Source organism: Pseudopodoces humilis, chromosome 6, assembly GCF_049639895.1.
Source record: "Pseudopodoces humilis isolate 2021_Gansu_Grassland_sample_001 chromosome 6, ASM4963989v1, whole genome shotgun sequence".
In the NCBI taxonomy this organism is placed as follows: Eukaryota; Metazoa; Chordata; class Aves; order Passeriformes; family Paridae; genus Pseudopodoces; species Pseudopodoces humilis.
The window spans coordinates 25,605,380-25,621,060 of NC_142205.1; the positions used below are offsets into that span (position 1 = coordinate 25,605,380).

General features: G+C 38.3%; 1 protein-coding gene across 1 annotated transcript; it reads right to left on the bottom strand.

Annotated features, from left to right (window-relative positions):
- Positions 1-564: 564 nt before the first annotated feature.
- Positions 565-14,319, bottom strand: TXK (TXK tyrosine kinase). Its single transcript, XM_005518019.3, has 14 exons — positions 14,252-14,319; positions 13,915-14,017; positions 13,507-13,712; positions 12,447-12,512; positions 11,775-11,829; positions 10,890-10,969; positions 9,356-9,483; positions 8,472-8,546; positions 7,357-7,528; positions 6,437-6,653; positions 5,442-5,506; positions 3,339-3,457; positions 2,722-2,879; positions 565-1,433 (listed from the first exon to the last, which is right to left on the bottom strand). Exons 1-14 carry the CDS (start codon positions 14,317-14,319, stop codon positions 1,365-1,367), a joined length of 1,581 nt encoding a protein of 526 aa, XP_005518076.2. The 3' UTR covers positions 565-1,364.
- Between the last annotated feature and the right edge of the window lie 1,362 nt (positions 14,320-15,681).

Consider the following 15,681-nt stretch of genomic DNA (forward strand, 5'->3'; position numbering starts at 1 on the left):
ATACTCCCCAATGTTCAAACAATGGGATTTACAATTCCCCATGGGTTGAATGACTATCAAAATACTATTGCAGTAAAGATGACTGATTACTGCCAGGACTGTGTTTGATTATGAGATGCCGTAATCTTTTGAAAATTCAAAACTTTGTGGGGTTTGCTATATTTAATTTTATTGTTACAGTTATTTTTTAAGTTTGGAAATCAAAAATTAAACTGTGGCTCAATTTGTGACAAAAATTAAATTGAACTCAATCATTCTTTATCTAGCATGTTTTACATATTTTGTCTACAAAGCCCTATAAAACTAAATATTGAGATGTATTTACCTATAAATAATTCACAACACAATCATATATTTTCAAGAACATATTTGCTTGTAATGGTCTGATTATTTAGTTTCAAATAATTATGAATTTCATCTGCCTTTCCTTCTCTACAACATATTTATATTGACCATATTTAAGATTTAAAATCAAAAGTGAATAATAACATAACAAGTAGGGGTACAGCCATGTCCATGAAAGGTATCATAGGATCCATCTGAGCTTTGCTGTCAGGTTCCGGTTTAAACTTGCCAATTTACCATTCTGGGCGTTTGAAAGGGGAGGACTAAGGCACTTGTGGGCGTTGGAGTAGGCAAGAGCAGGGGAATGGGAGACAATATTGGAAAATTGTGTTAGAGGTTGGAATAAAATAATCCTTGCACCCCTTCTGTTATTCAGAATTGGAATTGTAGACACCTTGACCTGCAATGCATGTTTAAAATGGCTTCAGAGGTGCTCAGTCTTTTCAGTCACTCAGACGTGACTTGGGAGCCGCTATCTGAGGATGGCTGCCTTTGCTCCCTTTGCCTGCCTTTGTGGGCACTGCTCCAGCAGCCAGTCACTTAGCTTGCTGTCCCTGCTCTGGCTCTCCAGGGCTGGATGCTTTGCAGTGCACAGGGATTGCCTTGAAGTGCCAGAGCTTTATCAGAGGTTCTTCCACCATTTTTGCTGCTGCCAGTCAGTATTCCCCAGTGTAAGTACAAATAATGTAATAATATTGATGCAATAATTAGTGTAGCTCTGAACAAAAGAATGAATAAAAATATCTATAAGGTGAGTAGGCTTGGTTACTGTTTTCAGACAGGAGAGTTTTCTCCCTAACAATGAAAACAAAGCCTTGAGAATCCCAAACCAGTCTCCTGCAGTATCTTTCCCAAATAAGTAAAAAATGGGCTAAGACCAAACAGCTTCAATATGTAGGATGCTGGTACTGTGATTCAGGTAGAAACCTCTGTAAAAGGTTGAGGGTTTTTATACCAGCTACATTAGTGGCATGCTTAATGCTGACCTTTCAGTAAATATACTGGTATAAAACCTGTGATTATGTCAGCTCTGTTAGACCTCTGAGGGCCACTGTTAACTCTGCAAAAGTAGGACGTCCTTCAGGTTTCTGGAAAAAAAAGTAAAGGATAAACTTGTGTTAGCAGATTATAGTACCAGACTTCAGAAATTGGATATAAGTACATATGGGATGCCACTTAAAATTATATTTCCTTTTATTAATAAAGAAGAAAAGATCAAGTTTGTCATTTTAGAGGAAGAGAAAAATCTACTATTCATGACACCAGCAGCATGAGCACCAGCACTTTTTAAAAAAATCCTGAAATTTCTTTATACATATTTCAATTCTGGATCAGAATTCCTATGGAATTTCTCCCTGCTGTAGGTCCATGGAAAGCCCTACCTGTCAGGATACCATGGTACTAGGAATGCTTTCTGTGTTTTTGAAAAAGGATCTTCACTATTTGAAGTGCTGCTGCTCAGTATGAAACAAATGCCTGTCTGGTGGCAGACAGAAGAGAGAACTTCTTTCTCATGATCTCTCTGCTGTCTGGCACCCCAGTGGATGTTTGCAGTAAGCAGGCAAGCAGGATACAATTTAGAATTCCATCTCTTAAGCTATTTTTTACTCAGGATTTAAAATTTTTACAGAGTTGTAAGGTGGGAGATAAAGGAGACAAGGATAGCAACAAGATTCCCCAACTACTCACTGTGTATGCCTGCACATTTACATGAAAAAATTGCATACAAAGCTCTTCTGAAAGTACTTCTAACCTAAAATAAAAGATTCATGTCTTCTAAAGACTAGAGAAGGAGGGCCCTTAAGGGGTAAATCAGATGGAGAACTTAATGAACTCAGTGTTTTGTTACTGATATAGGAAGTAGTAGGTGCTGGAGAAATGGTGAAGAAACATGAAGTACTAAATCAGCTTGGAGGAGCTGAAAGGGGTGCAGCCTAGGAGCTGTACTGATTTACAGAGATACTGATATACACTTGAAAAAGGGTATATCCACATTTAGTGGGCATATCCACTTGGTATATCAATGTGTTATCATTCAGAGCAGATCTAGAGAAAGCTATGCATGATACAAAGGCATGAAAACGGTATCAGCTCTTCACCCAGTAGAGAAACATGACAACAGCATATTCCAACCCAGGGATGGTCTAGACCTATTGTACAGATAGCGTGCTCTATATTTCTTAGCTGCAACAGTCAAAAGAAGCAGAGGCTTGTAAACTTAGGTGTGATTTGTGAAAAACATAGTTGGAGATGCTGAGAATGCCACAGATATGAAATAAGGATTTAATGCCTTGAGATTTTAAGATTGCTTTTGTATCCATGTTAAAAATTAATAATAAAGTAATACCCCAGGGAAAAAAAAAATGGGCAACAAACCTCATGCCAGCAGCTGTACATGACTTTGTACACAGGATGTGATGCCAAATGTGGTCGATAAAGTCGGTTACCCTGAGAAATCTCATGGACAACTTCAGAATTTGACTTGGTTTCAAAAGGCATTTTGCCTTCTGTGAAAACTTCCCACATCAGTACGCCTAGAAGTGAACCAAAATAGGTTTAGGACAAAACAAAAGATGCCAAACCCACAAGCTTTTAACAATATTAGGAGAATAAAAAACACTCCTGATTCTTCTATGTGTTGAAAAATGCGTGAAAATATGGGCAGCCTGAGCTGAATGAAGGACAGAATCCAAGCAATTTTCAACTAATAAAATTCTGCTCTCTTTTAAATCAGCTACAGAGATAGTTCATGAAACTCAGATGAGTGTATGTTTGGCTAATGAGGACTCATCAAAAATGCACATTTCAGTCAAAATCTACTTTTTAGGTGCAGAACCTTCCAAATGAAAAACCCATTTGTCCAATGTAAGCAAACTTTGAAAAATGGGAAGGACTGAAGCTTAAGACAGGTAGTATGAGTAAAATGTTACACTTCCCTAAATCACATCAGTAGTTTTAGGGAAGCATGATTGCACATTAACTAATCAACTCACCAAATGACCAGACATCTGATTTGCTGCTATATTTTTTGAAATGAAAGACTTCAGGAGATGACCATTTGACTGGAAACTTGGCACCTGAAGAGCTAATATACTCATCGTCAACGACATACCTGAAGAATGAGAGGAAACCACATATATTTGAATGAGTGACATTTCCACAAATGATTTAGGATTCCATAAAAATAGTGTCAATTTGGAAACAACAAAAAAATACCAAAATTTTAGCATAAAATGCACACAAAAAACTTACTGGAAGTTATGCACTTAAAGACATTTCTGTTTAAATTAATGATTTGGATTATTTATCAGAAATCTGTCAGAATAAAACATTTTGATACTATCGTAAGACTGACAGGATAGTTATTATTGTCATCTTTTGGGTGTATATTGATAGGATAGATCACCATGGGCAGGAAAATCAGCAGCAATAAATAATTAGTCTTTTTTCTAAAGGATCCACCTTTTCAACCATATTTTCTACTCAAATATGACTCTTGCTGTCCATCTTCCCTGATGCCGTATCAGGGACATTGTTACCAAAGTAACACACAAAGAAATTTTCATCACATTCAAGGCAACGGTTCTTGCAGGTGCACTAAAGTAATTGTTTTTGCCCAAGCCTATAGGAGCTGACCTCCCAGATAAAAAAGAAATTATGTGCCTAATGCAGGCATTTATAGGGCAACACTTTAAATGGTTACTAGGCTGACCCAAACATACTTAGGATCTCTGGGCACATTTTCCAAGTAATAATGTTCCTGAGCAGATCACAGATGTGCAGTACACATTTATTCCCAGGGAAAGCATAACGGTAACCTTTTTAAAGCACCTTTTAAAGGAGGTCAAATTAAAATAAATAATGTCTTTGCCTCACTTTCTTATTTTGGTGCAGACACAGAACCATGGGAGGCTATTCAATAAGGAACATATGGAGTAGCAGTACAAAATAACCTGTAGCAGAAGTGTGAGCTCTGAATAATTGTGTTCCCATCACTTCTTCACAGCCTTCCCAGGAGAATGAGTCCTAGAGCCACACCACTGATCTCCACTTTGTGGCCACAGTGAGCCATTCAAGTCCATTATTCTTGTTGTGGACCCTCACAGCTACCTTGGTCTTACTGTGTTTTCTGATTCATTTGGGTAAGTCCAGAGCCCTGATAGTGACCTTACCCTTTTGGGGAGCAGTACAACCATGGTACAGGATAGCTCTTTGCAAAACAGGTCCTTAGCTATGAACTGCTAGGGTGTTGTAAGCCTAAGGTTAGATATAGGAAGCAAAAACAAAGGAGCACGGCTGTGCTGACCTAATGATTTGCAGCCACAAGGTAAATGTCACCACAACCTTCTGCTCAGAGCCACTGACTGGTTTTGAAGCTCATCTACCTCCTAAGTGAGCTGATTCAGTCTGTTAACCTACAGAAAAACCAGCCAGTAAAACACAAATGTGCTGGGCTTGCAAGAGGAAAGAAGAAAGAAGACATCTCCTTTGGGTAGCATTCAGTCATTTGGTCACCTCAGCTGTGTCCTCTGAGGAAAGTCTGTGAGGCTAGAGCTATGTTTCTCAGGCTGGTGCTTGCCAGAGTTGAGAGTGCTGTCTTTCCTCACTTTGGCTTATTCTATCACTAAGCAGAAAAACCACTTCCCTGCTAGAGCAGCATGTATCACACTTCCTGCCCACCTGGTCCTTCCTGCATCCTGCCCCACCTACTCAGCTACTGCTGCCTCGAGAGGTCAGCCCCATCTCCCAGTTCTGCCCCTAGCAACTTTCTGACCTCCATCCTGCTCAGGAAAGTTGGGGAACTTCTTTCTTCAAGCTTCTGGCTGCCCTGTGCATTCCAGGCATTTCTCTGTCCATAAACTCCTCTGAAGTTTACCTGGCACTTTGTTTATCTATCGTTGCACTCACCAAGAGCAAGATAAGGACACAACATCCAGTTCATGGTACAGTGATTAAACAACATCACAACTTTCATCAGGATTCAAAAATTACCCACAGTGGAATTGCCCAAACCAGTGAAGCAAGCGGTGAGGTTAACTTAAGATCATGCTGCAGCTGTCTAAGTGCTCACAAAACCTTTGTCAATGGCCTCGTACCTTGCCATGCCAAAGTCAGATACTTTAACAATGTGCTCCACATCGACTAAACAGTTTCTTGCAGCCTGGGGAAAATGAGAAAAACATATCTGAAAACTGTGTTAAGGAATTTTAAGGGAAATACAGCAGCTGATTATATTTGCTTCAGCTCATATTGTTTATATCTGAAAGGAGATTAGTGTATTGGTCAAAAATATTAGTGAAATTTTATCTTTGAGCCAGTGAACATATTTTACTGTTGTGTAATTACACATAGCAACTTAAATGCTTGTAGTATGAGTTGCAATATGTTTGTGTATTCTTGAACAGTGCAAGAATTTTAGGCTGCAGAGTCTAATGATCCAACCAGATGTTTTCCTGAACATCAACACTAGAGACAATAAGTGTAAATTTTTTAATTTGTTTTGTGATGCTTTCATTATAGAAATCAGGAACCTCCTTGTAATTCTCAAGATTTTACATTTCTTCATGCAGCTAGGTAGGAGAGAAGGAAGATTTCCTCTCTATATCCAATGTGAGCGCTGAAAAAGTATTGAGGAGTAAAGAAACAAACTCCTCTCCTATAATTCCCTGCCTATGGGCAGAAAAACCACTCATATATCCCAACATCAACATATGGCAGTAGGGAGCCAAAAATTATAGATAGAAAAAGATTTGAATTTTTAAAATTCTTATTGCTGCTGGCCTTTTGTAATGCTGTGATTTTGGTTGTATTCTAATCAGTTTTGTATTGAGATGTCCTAATACCAGATAGTTCCGTGTCAATATCCTAGTTTTCTCTGACCTCTCAAGGGTATTTTTCAATGGAAAAACATTTCTCTAGTAGTTTTTTCTTAGCTGTCCATGGGCAAAATAACAGCTGAAAAGTTTGGGTTTGCCTTATTAGATCCTGCAGGGCTGAAGTCTCACAGGTTACATAGTGTCTCATAAAATACAACAGCACATTCTTTACTGCAAATATTTGTCAAGAACCTCAGAAGGTCTATTGTACTTACTAAATCACGGTGAATAAAGCTGTTTCTTTCCAAATATTCCATCCCTTCGCAAACATCCTGGCACGTGCTCAGGAGAATGTCTCTGCCGAGTTTCCCCCGCCTTTGCCGAAGGTAATTGAGCAGGCAACCATTTTCCATGAATTCAGTCACAACGTAGAGAGTTTTGTGATATGTGCACACTCCATAAAGCTGGACCAAATTTGGGTGGGACAGTTTCCTGTTTAAAAACACATTTTAGACAGGCTAATATTTGTTCTTGGCAGGTAACTAAACTTTTGATTCTCATGATGGTTTTGAAAAATACTTTCACTACTTGATAAAGTGTCCTATTCAGCCATCTTCAGAGTTCTCCCAATACTTACCACATTTCTCTCTACAACTTCCTCCAAAAAGTTCACTCTGTGAACTCATAACTGTTCATCAGTTATATAAATGCAGTGAATGGAATGCTTGATTTGGTTGATGCAAAATGGAAAGGTCTAGTTACACTTGGCTTGCAGGCAGGGCCCTGGACCTTGCAAGGGTTCTTCTCTTCTGGGCTTTACCAAGACCTCATATGGACACTTCCCTATTTTGCAAAATTTGCAGATATTGTAATATGGTTTCTCAAAAGCTTTAGTTAGATAGAAGCTCTGCCAGTGTTCCTAGAGACACTGAGTTATGGATTAAAGAACAGTTGTAGGAGCACATTTACATTTTACCAGAACATTTATTCCCCATTGAGCTCTATAGTACAAAGCAAGGAACACTCTAAAGAGTCTGGGCATAGGAAGCATCTGCATCAGCTTGGTTCAGACCTTTATATCAGCCTTTCTGTCCCACACATCCACCATTCCCATCAAACTGCTTTTTCTGTTTGTGTGAAATGGAATTAGGTAATTTATTTCTTGGTAAACTGACAGAATAGCTTTTGTACTTACATCATCAGTTTGGCCTCCTCCATGAAATCATCTTCAGACATTGCACCTTCATTGATTGTTTTGATGGCAACCTTGATAGTCTCTTTCCATTTACCAAGATAAACAACTCCAAACTGCCCACGCCCGAGTTCCTTCAGGAACAACAGTTCAGATGGGTTTAATCCCCACTCCTCTGTAAAAGCAACCCAATATGTCAGGAGAATCAAGCCAGCTTTCCTGAGCCGTGCTCCAGGAGACACGCCTTGCTGATGAACACTGCAAAGCATCACGCTTGTTCATCAGCCAAAGCATAAGTTTTAAATATCCGAAAATTTTCACTGCCTCATATATGTTTAAATATAAATGCTATTTTACCACTTAAAGAATGTGATTAATGATTTTGCTTAGGAATGCCTGAGGCTTCAAGAAAAGGCAAGTGTTTAGCTTTGACTACACATGAAAACTTTTTTGGCACTACAATATGTGATGTTTTTAGCTCCAAATCAGTTCCAAATCAAATCAGTTCCTATGGATAGTATACCTACAGAAATAGTCACTGGCTACCTTTATTGTAATAACTACAATAGTTCAACCCTTCAGAAATATTAAGCTTTGAGATTCATGGGAACATGAAAGATACTCAGTTTTGGAGGTTCCTATTGCCCAATAGATGGTATGAAATTCCTGATCTATATACACAAACTGGCATTTATTGCTTGTTTGTTTTAATACCACGTAAGATTGCATTCTTATTTTCTAAAATCTGCTGAACTGATAAAGAAAATCTTCTCCATAAATAGTATTAATTTCAGGTTTCAGTTTTGGTTTCCTAAGCACTTACATAAATCAAATAGCTTTTCAAAAGCTGTTAAATGTCTATTTGAGCCTTAGGTTTGCTTAGAAAAGTCCAAATAGCTCTGAATGCATTGGTGCTTGTAACAGAAGCACAACAGTCACTGCACAGAAGCAGCTGAATCAGGTGTCTCATTTGGTACTGACACCTTACTCTTTTTATGTGTTTATTATTATCAAGGAATTTCACAGGTAGAACTTAATTATTAGCTGGGTGAATATGAGTTAAATTCTTGCCAAGGCAGATAGCAAAATCTCCTTCAAAAGAAGATTAAAAAATTTACCATAACTCAATCCTGAAGTTTCTGGAGAAGTACATCCATCTGATCTAATTGGATGTCGCAGACGTGTGATAAGACCTGGAAGGGACAAAGGCACAATATTCTGCTGACCAATTACTTAATTTTAAAATATGCTGTATCATACATCTTCTCAAACAAAAATACTTGGAATCTGATGTAAATTTCTTATTTCTTGAAGTTATTTTTGCCTGCAGGACCATTTCTGCTACAAGTGTTTCCTACAATTCTTCTCCCTCCAGCAAAAGGCTCTGTCTATTCCCATATCTTCCTCTCTAGCGTAAGGGATCTTCACTCCTTCAGAGTAAAGCCATTTTATATTGTATTAAAATGATGGGAAGAACCAAGGTGAAGGATATTCTTTCATACTAAAAATTATAAAAATCTGCCATCTGCCAACAGTTAGAGGTGTCTAACTCTGGTAAGCTGAAAGCCAGTGTTAGAGAGTCCTTGTGCTCCCTAATTCTGCCCTTGATTGTTTGTGGTATGGGTTGTTGTTTTTCACAAAGTCAGTAGAATGCTGCCTGCTGATGCACAGCAAAAGTTCCTGCTTTTATTAGAGTGCATGTATGCAGGTCCTTGCTGTAAACAAAGGAAGAATTATTATCAAATTTCACCCAAGTCCCATGCAGTCAAATGTCAACCAAGAGAATACAGAGCAGGCTTCAATCTTTACTAAACTCATTTAATACATGTAGACAAGTTTGGTTGTCTTACTTCCCCCATGGCATATGCACATGACAGCTATGACTTTGGCAGAGAGAATCAAGGCATATTTGAATTCATGAGCAATAAAAACGCTTGTGTCTCTTTTTACAATGAAAGTATTAGAAAAAGATGTGAAACTGTTATCAGCTCACATGCATTACCTGCAGCATTGTGTTGATGATACTCAATGAGCTCAGGAACAGATGAAAACAGATATTTTTCTGCTACATAATATTGTCCCAAGTGGTTTTGTTTAATTTGATAGTGTAGAATATCTCCATTATGATTTCTGAAAGCAACAAAACATTATAATTTTCAGTAAAAATATTTTATAGCATAAATTTGCTTAAATTTCACTATGAAAGCATAGAAAAATGTGAAAACATGGGACACAGTTCTCAATATAAAATGGCTGTGTGCAGCTGGAACACTGTTTCAGGAGTAAAAAAAAGATAAAATTCCTTGAATGAATTCCAGGAATGAATTCCTGGAATTCTCCAACTTTGGGAGATTGCACAATGTCTTTTGTTGCCCAAGTAGTTTTTATCCCTGGATCATTGCATTCATAAGAAATAGCCATACTGTTTAAGAAGTGCTCCTCCTAATTTAGCATTTATTTGAATATAACCTCTTAAAATTAAAATGTTATGAATTACCTGCATTTTCTCTCACAAAAACTTAAACACATATTCATGTATAGCATGAGATTAAATTTTCTGTTCTAGTTCTTCAAAGGGTCTTCATTGGAGCTTTTATTTGATACCTTTGTTTTTCTGTATTTCTTTGTGTTATCTGTCTTTTTTGCTTTCTGTAGATTTTGCTGCCCATCTATCCTTGCTTTCTGTGACACTCAAAACTAAGCAGTTAAGTTTGCATTTCAGGCTGGCAGTTGCTGAAGGTTGGTACCCTAAATTGTGGACACATGGTCACAACAAGCAGAGATCAGAATACAGAAACATTTCACAGTCTGCATTACAGAGTCAATGTCAGAAACACCACTAATTTTCTACAGAAATGGTGAGACTGTCCCCAGCACAGGAATGGTGCGGAGGGATGGCCCATCTTTCCGAGGAGGGAATGGTGGGAGGAGGAAGAGGGTGGTGGTAACAGCAATGCCTCTGCTGCTCTCACCTCTGGCTTGCTGTAAGAGGGAGAGAAGGAAAGCAGACACAGATGATACAGGGGGGTGTGGGAGGGCTGATGAAGAGGGTGTAAAACAGCTTGAAATAGGTTAAGTCAGTGCTGTAGGTGATCGCTACTGCTTCAGGCAAGTGTGAGTAATGTGGCTGTTGTCCCACAAAAGCAAGACCCTCACAGTAGGGGTGAGGTGATTTTAGGAGACAAACTGGCAAAGTTTGAGGACAGCAGAGTCTGATGGATTTAAAGTGCACAGAGCCTGTGGAGAAAGGGAACAGTTTGGTGCAGTGGCCAAAGGCTGTGGCCTGGTTTCCACAGCAGATCATTTGAGAATTTCAGTGAGTGCAGGTATCTTTGTCTTGCCAGGACAATTTGCACACCCACTCCCAGATCCACCGCCCACCCTCATCTTTTCTGCACACAGGGTGATTAACTCTGCATGAACAGCATCCCTGCTCTTGTGCATTGAATGTCCAACCTCCCCAATTATTCTGAGGAGTTTGGAGGAAGCTTTTCCATCACCTCTTGATTCAAACTCTAACCATTCAGGGAACTCACCCCTTAGCCCGTGAATACATGGACAGCGTAAGAAGGCCCTGTCGGCTTGAATCTCTGACAACAAACGCACCTTCTTTGGGCTGAAAAGAAATCCAAGCAGAGTTATTTTATGCTTTTGAGTTTCAGTAATGCTCCCTTGAGACAGGACTTACAGCAGTTACCAAATTCTGTAGAATACCTATGACTGTTTGGGAGGAAGATAAAGAAGTGAAGAACAGAAATGGATAGCCAGGTACATGGCAGAGCAAAATAAACCAAGAGAAAAAATAAGTGCCAGGCAACTTCATAGAGATAACTCATTTAGCTGAATTATACTCTTCAGCGTGAAATAGTAAAAATGCTTTGATTTATTAAAAAATAAAAGTGTACAAATCACTAGGGAAAAAATCCATTTAAAACAATTCTCAGATGTTCTTCCTTGGTTTTCCTTGTCCCAGGCCTGAGTTAGTCCTTGAGCAAAGACCCAATGAGTTTGAGTGAGTTAGGCATTTTGGTAATTGACAGGGGGTAGAATGCAATATGGATTGTTTGGTCTTATTTAAGGAAGACACTGAAGTTTGTTAAATTCTGCTAAGCTTACTAATTAGCTAACTACACCGATTTCAGTCTCCAATGTCTAATGCAACAGACAAGCACAGTAACCCGTGAAATGTGATTTACCTGGCATGGAAAACCTACGTAGAATTGGCTGGGGCTACAACTTAAAGCTTTGTGAAGTCTGGATAGTCTGTACTCTACACTTACACCAGAAAGCCTTTTTATTTTAAGGTATTTTCTCTCTTACAGCATACCAAACAGATTTTGATTAGACTGTTATAATGCTCTTGATGCCTCTACTGACAGATACTTTTCAATACTGTTAGCTCAAGATGTAAGCTGAGTTACCTTCTGGCGCAAAAGAAGTTCTGCCTGGCTTCTGTTAATGTTTCTGTAGTACCACCTGCAAAAGGAGATAACCTAGCCTTAATTTCAGCCAGTGAAAATGAATGTTTGCTTTGTTTCACAGTTTAGTAGTTGCATTATTCCAAGTCAAAAACATGTTTAGAATTATCATTGTATGCAAACATGTCTTAATCTGGAATGATTTCATTAGACCTTCTTTTTAGAACTTTTTGGCCCCAATTTACTGTGACTAAATATTAGCTCAAATAAAAGAAAACCCAGGAAACAGTTATGCCAAACTGTGAAATTTACAGTCCTGTATGACCAGTCAAGCCTTTTTTCTCTACAATTTTTCAGAATTTTAATCTTCTGTCCAATAATTTAAATTTGTAGTAATTTAAATTAGTTACACAATCACAACAGGCAAAGATCAGAACACAGAAACATTATGCATTGGATCAACAGAAACAGGGAAATAAAATCTGGATTCTGACATTATGATTCATGCAAACGAATATTAATTCATTTTAAGAGTAATGTTTTGTAACAAAAAAAGAAAGCTTTTGATAAACATGTTAATGTCTGATAAAAATTTGAAGGATCAAACATTAAAGTGAATCTCTGCAATCCATTTTTAGAAATGAAAGCACAATTTTAATTTTCAAAGATACTTACTTGTATGTTTCTAAATTACTTTTCTTGTTCTCAGTTACGTAGTTGCTGGGAATTAGACCTTCATTCCTAAAACAACATATTGGGGATAATGGTATAATATGGTGTAAAATACTAGTAGGATTAAGATATACATCATCCTTTTGCTGAATTACAAAGGTTATTTCTAGTAGGGGCCATGTTGTCAGATGCTGAATTCCAGCATTAGAACTGAATGAAAATTTGAGTCCTTCCATCCCAGGCACAATCTTTTCGTCCCGTGACTGTGGATGGCTACTCAAATAAAAAAAAATAGATCGTATAAGCTAAGATTTAGAAAAAAATCTTTTTCTTCTGAATCTGAAGCTACCATCTTTATTTCTGGCCTATACAAAGCTCTTATATGAAGAAATATAAAGTGTGTGCTTGCTTGTATATCCAAATAGTTGTCAGTATACTTTTGTTGAAAACATGAGTTGAGAGAAAGCATTTAAAATACTTAAAGAGAAATCTGAAGGAAAAGGAGATGGTTGTAACATAACATACAACCATTCCCAACATCAGAGTACAGGATGAAGAAAATACAAAAGAGAAAGGGGAACAACACGAGACAAGCTTAAGTGTCAAAAGGATCCTAACTGAAGTTATCTAGTTCTCTAAAATAACCAGATATTTTGGGTAAGAGGTTTGGTTTCAGGTATGTCTTCATAATCTCTATGGATTCATATAGTTTTTACACATACACACTCCATTGTAAAGCACTTGAAATATGGAAAGCTAGATTTGCACAAGGCTCAGAACCCAGTGATTCACATGGTCCTCAAAACACCCTTATGCTGCTCAGGAAATTACTGAGTGTAGGTCTTAACTCTGAATTCCCAACAGATTCTAGATTCCCTGTTCATTTCTGGGGTGCCAAACCCTGCTGAAAGTCTGGCCAGCCAATCTGTGTGCCTCATATGTTGTTGAACACTTCCAAGCCTGTTCCTAAAGAATCTCAAAGTCTCATTCTATCTGCCCACTTTTGCACAGGTTGTTTTTTGTTTCTGTCTAGGGAGATTGAAATAGATGCCCTCTCTCTTACCCATGTCGGTCTCTTGCCTTCCACCAGAGAGGATCATACTGTTCGAGGATAATGTATTCTTCTGACTTCTTGAGAGGTAAATCTAAAGGCCCTCTAGCAAAGAAGTCATAGAGTGCAATAACTCTTGGCTTCTTGGCGTAGTCTTCAAAGGCCTCAGCAGGCAGAGGAGGTAATGGCTTGTTCTTAAATTGCAATTGTCTCTTACGCTGGTGAAAAATAAAAGTATTTTTCGTAACTAGTCTTTTCTCTCTACTATAGCTTGCTTAGTTACCTTTACTCAGTAATTTTTATACAACAAAGAACTTTATATGCTCAAGAGATAGTTACTCCCCTGCTTATTCTGGTACTGAGCCACTGTATGTCAAATCACTTCAATTCTCTCTTTTCACCTGCCAAAATATTACTTACCCTGCACTTCCAAGTAGATTCATAGGAAACATCTGGTTGTGAGGCAGAGTACGGGGTCACCAGGACAGTGTCAGGGTCCAGGTTCATTTTTGTTCTCATTTCTCTGATTTTGAAAAACATGAAGCATTTGTGTGAATGCGTGTCTATAAACATCCACATAAAAATACCCATGGCTATATGTGCCTTCCTTCATTAGGGATATGAGTACACATAGTAAAGACAAAGAGTACAGTGTCTTCAAACTTCCACATATTTGCTCCTCTACTGCAAACAGGATTTTACGAAGTCCTTTATGTGTAGATATTTAATTACTGAAAAGCTTAAGCATTTCACATACCTTTCTTCCACTGTGCAGCAGCAGCAGCAGAAAACAGACTGGATGGTGTGATCTGTGAACAAGAACATTTTCCATACTTTTAGCGTTCCTGTTTGTTTGTTCACAAAACTTACAGAATTAAGGACTATGCTATGTGCTTAGACCCACTTTAGCAAATCATTATGGCTGAATTTGCAGTCACCAAAAACAGCAGAGCTTTTCTACCACAGTCTCCCTTACAATGTTGGCAATTAATGGCAATTACGAGTTCATATGTATGAGCTAAATCAGCTTGCTAAATCAGCAAAAAAAAATAATAATAAAAAAAGAGACATCATCAGCCAAATTCATACTGATTTGACAGATTACATCACCCTGCACAAGCTCTACCTGATGCAAGGAGGGGGATGAGAATCTTGCCAGAGACAGGAGGTGGAGAGCTTTAGAACTGGCATAATTTTTAGATTATTCAAGCCAATACAAAACCATTACAAGCTTTTATTTATTTTGAGGTTCATTAAAGGAGCTGCACTATATCAACTTCTTCAAAATAATACTGATTTTCCTGTTTCTGTTGCAGCCATTAATATAAGAAATACACTAGCCCAGGTTTAAAGTGCAGAGAGAATACGTGCTTTACACTTGCATGTCAAGGGGCTGAAAATTTTTGTTTATAAAATCCAAAGTACAATGGATACATCATCACAGATATCAAAAATTTAGAGAGAAACCAATCCAGTATATCTTCTATGTGCAGCAGAGAGAACATGATATTAAATAGGTTGGAAAGCATTAAGATTTGAATGAGGTAAATAAATGGTTGACACTTGCTCTGGTCCACTTCTACCTGGGCTGAGATGTACTTTCTCCAGTTTGCATTCCCACACCAGTTTGAGACAAGCTGCAGCAGTTATGATCCCATACTCTTTCCCTCTGCACCTCATCTCATCTCATCTCAAACCGAGCAAGACAGGATGCTAAAACGTCAGGTAATCCCTTTCTGCAGGGTCAGCTCCCAGAACTGTCTCACGCTCTTGCACCACCGCTGGGCAGGTGGGAGGGCAGCAGCTCAGGTTCTCAGGTGCAATGTATAGCATTTTAAGAGTCAGGGATGGAGAGACAAGGTTCCCTTCCTATTCAGCTGCACTAACAGAAAATAAACTTCACATCACACTATACTGTGTCCTAATTTTCTCTGCCACAGAGGTCATAGTTTGCAAAGAGGCCTCAGATTTTTATTTGAAATAGACTTCCCCAGGTCTCAGAATTTTGCTGCTTTGTATTTCATATGATATTTCTTCGTGCAATCCCACCAGTTCCCTCCATATTATTTGTTTTTCCCTCATGGCACTTTTGCATTGTTGCTCCTAATGACCTAATCCAGCCTGGAATAAAGAGGATGTCCCTTCTGGTCTCCTGTGAGACTTTTTGCCATTGCCTATTACCAACTG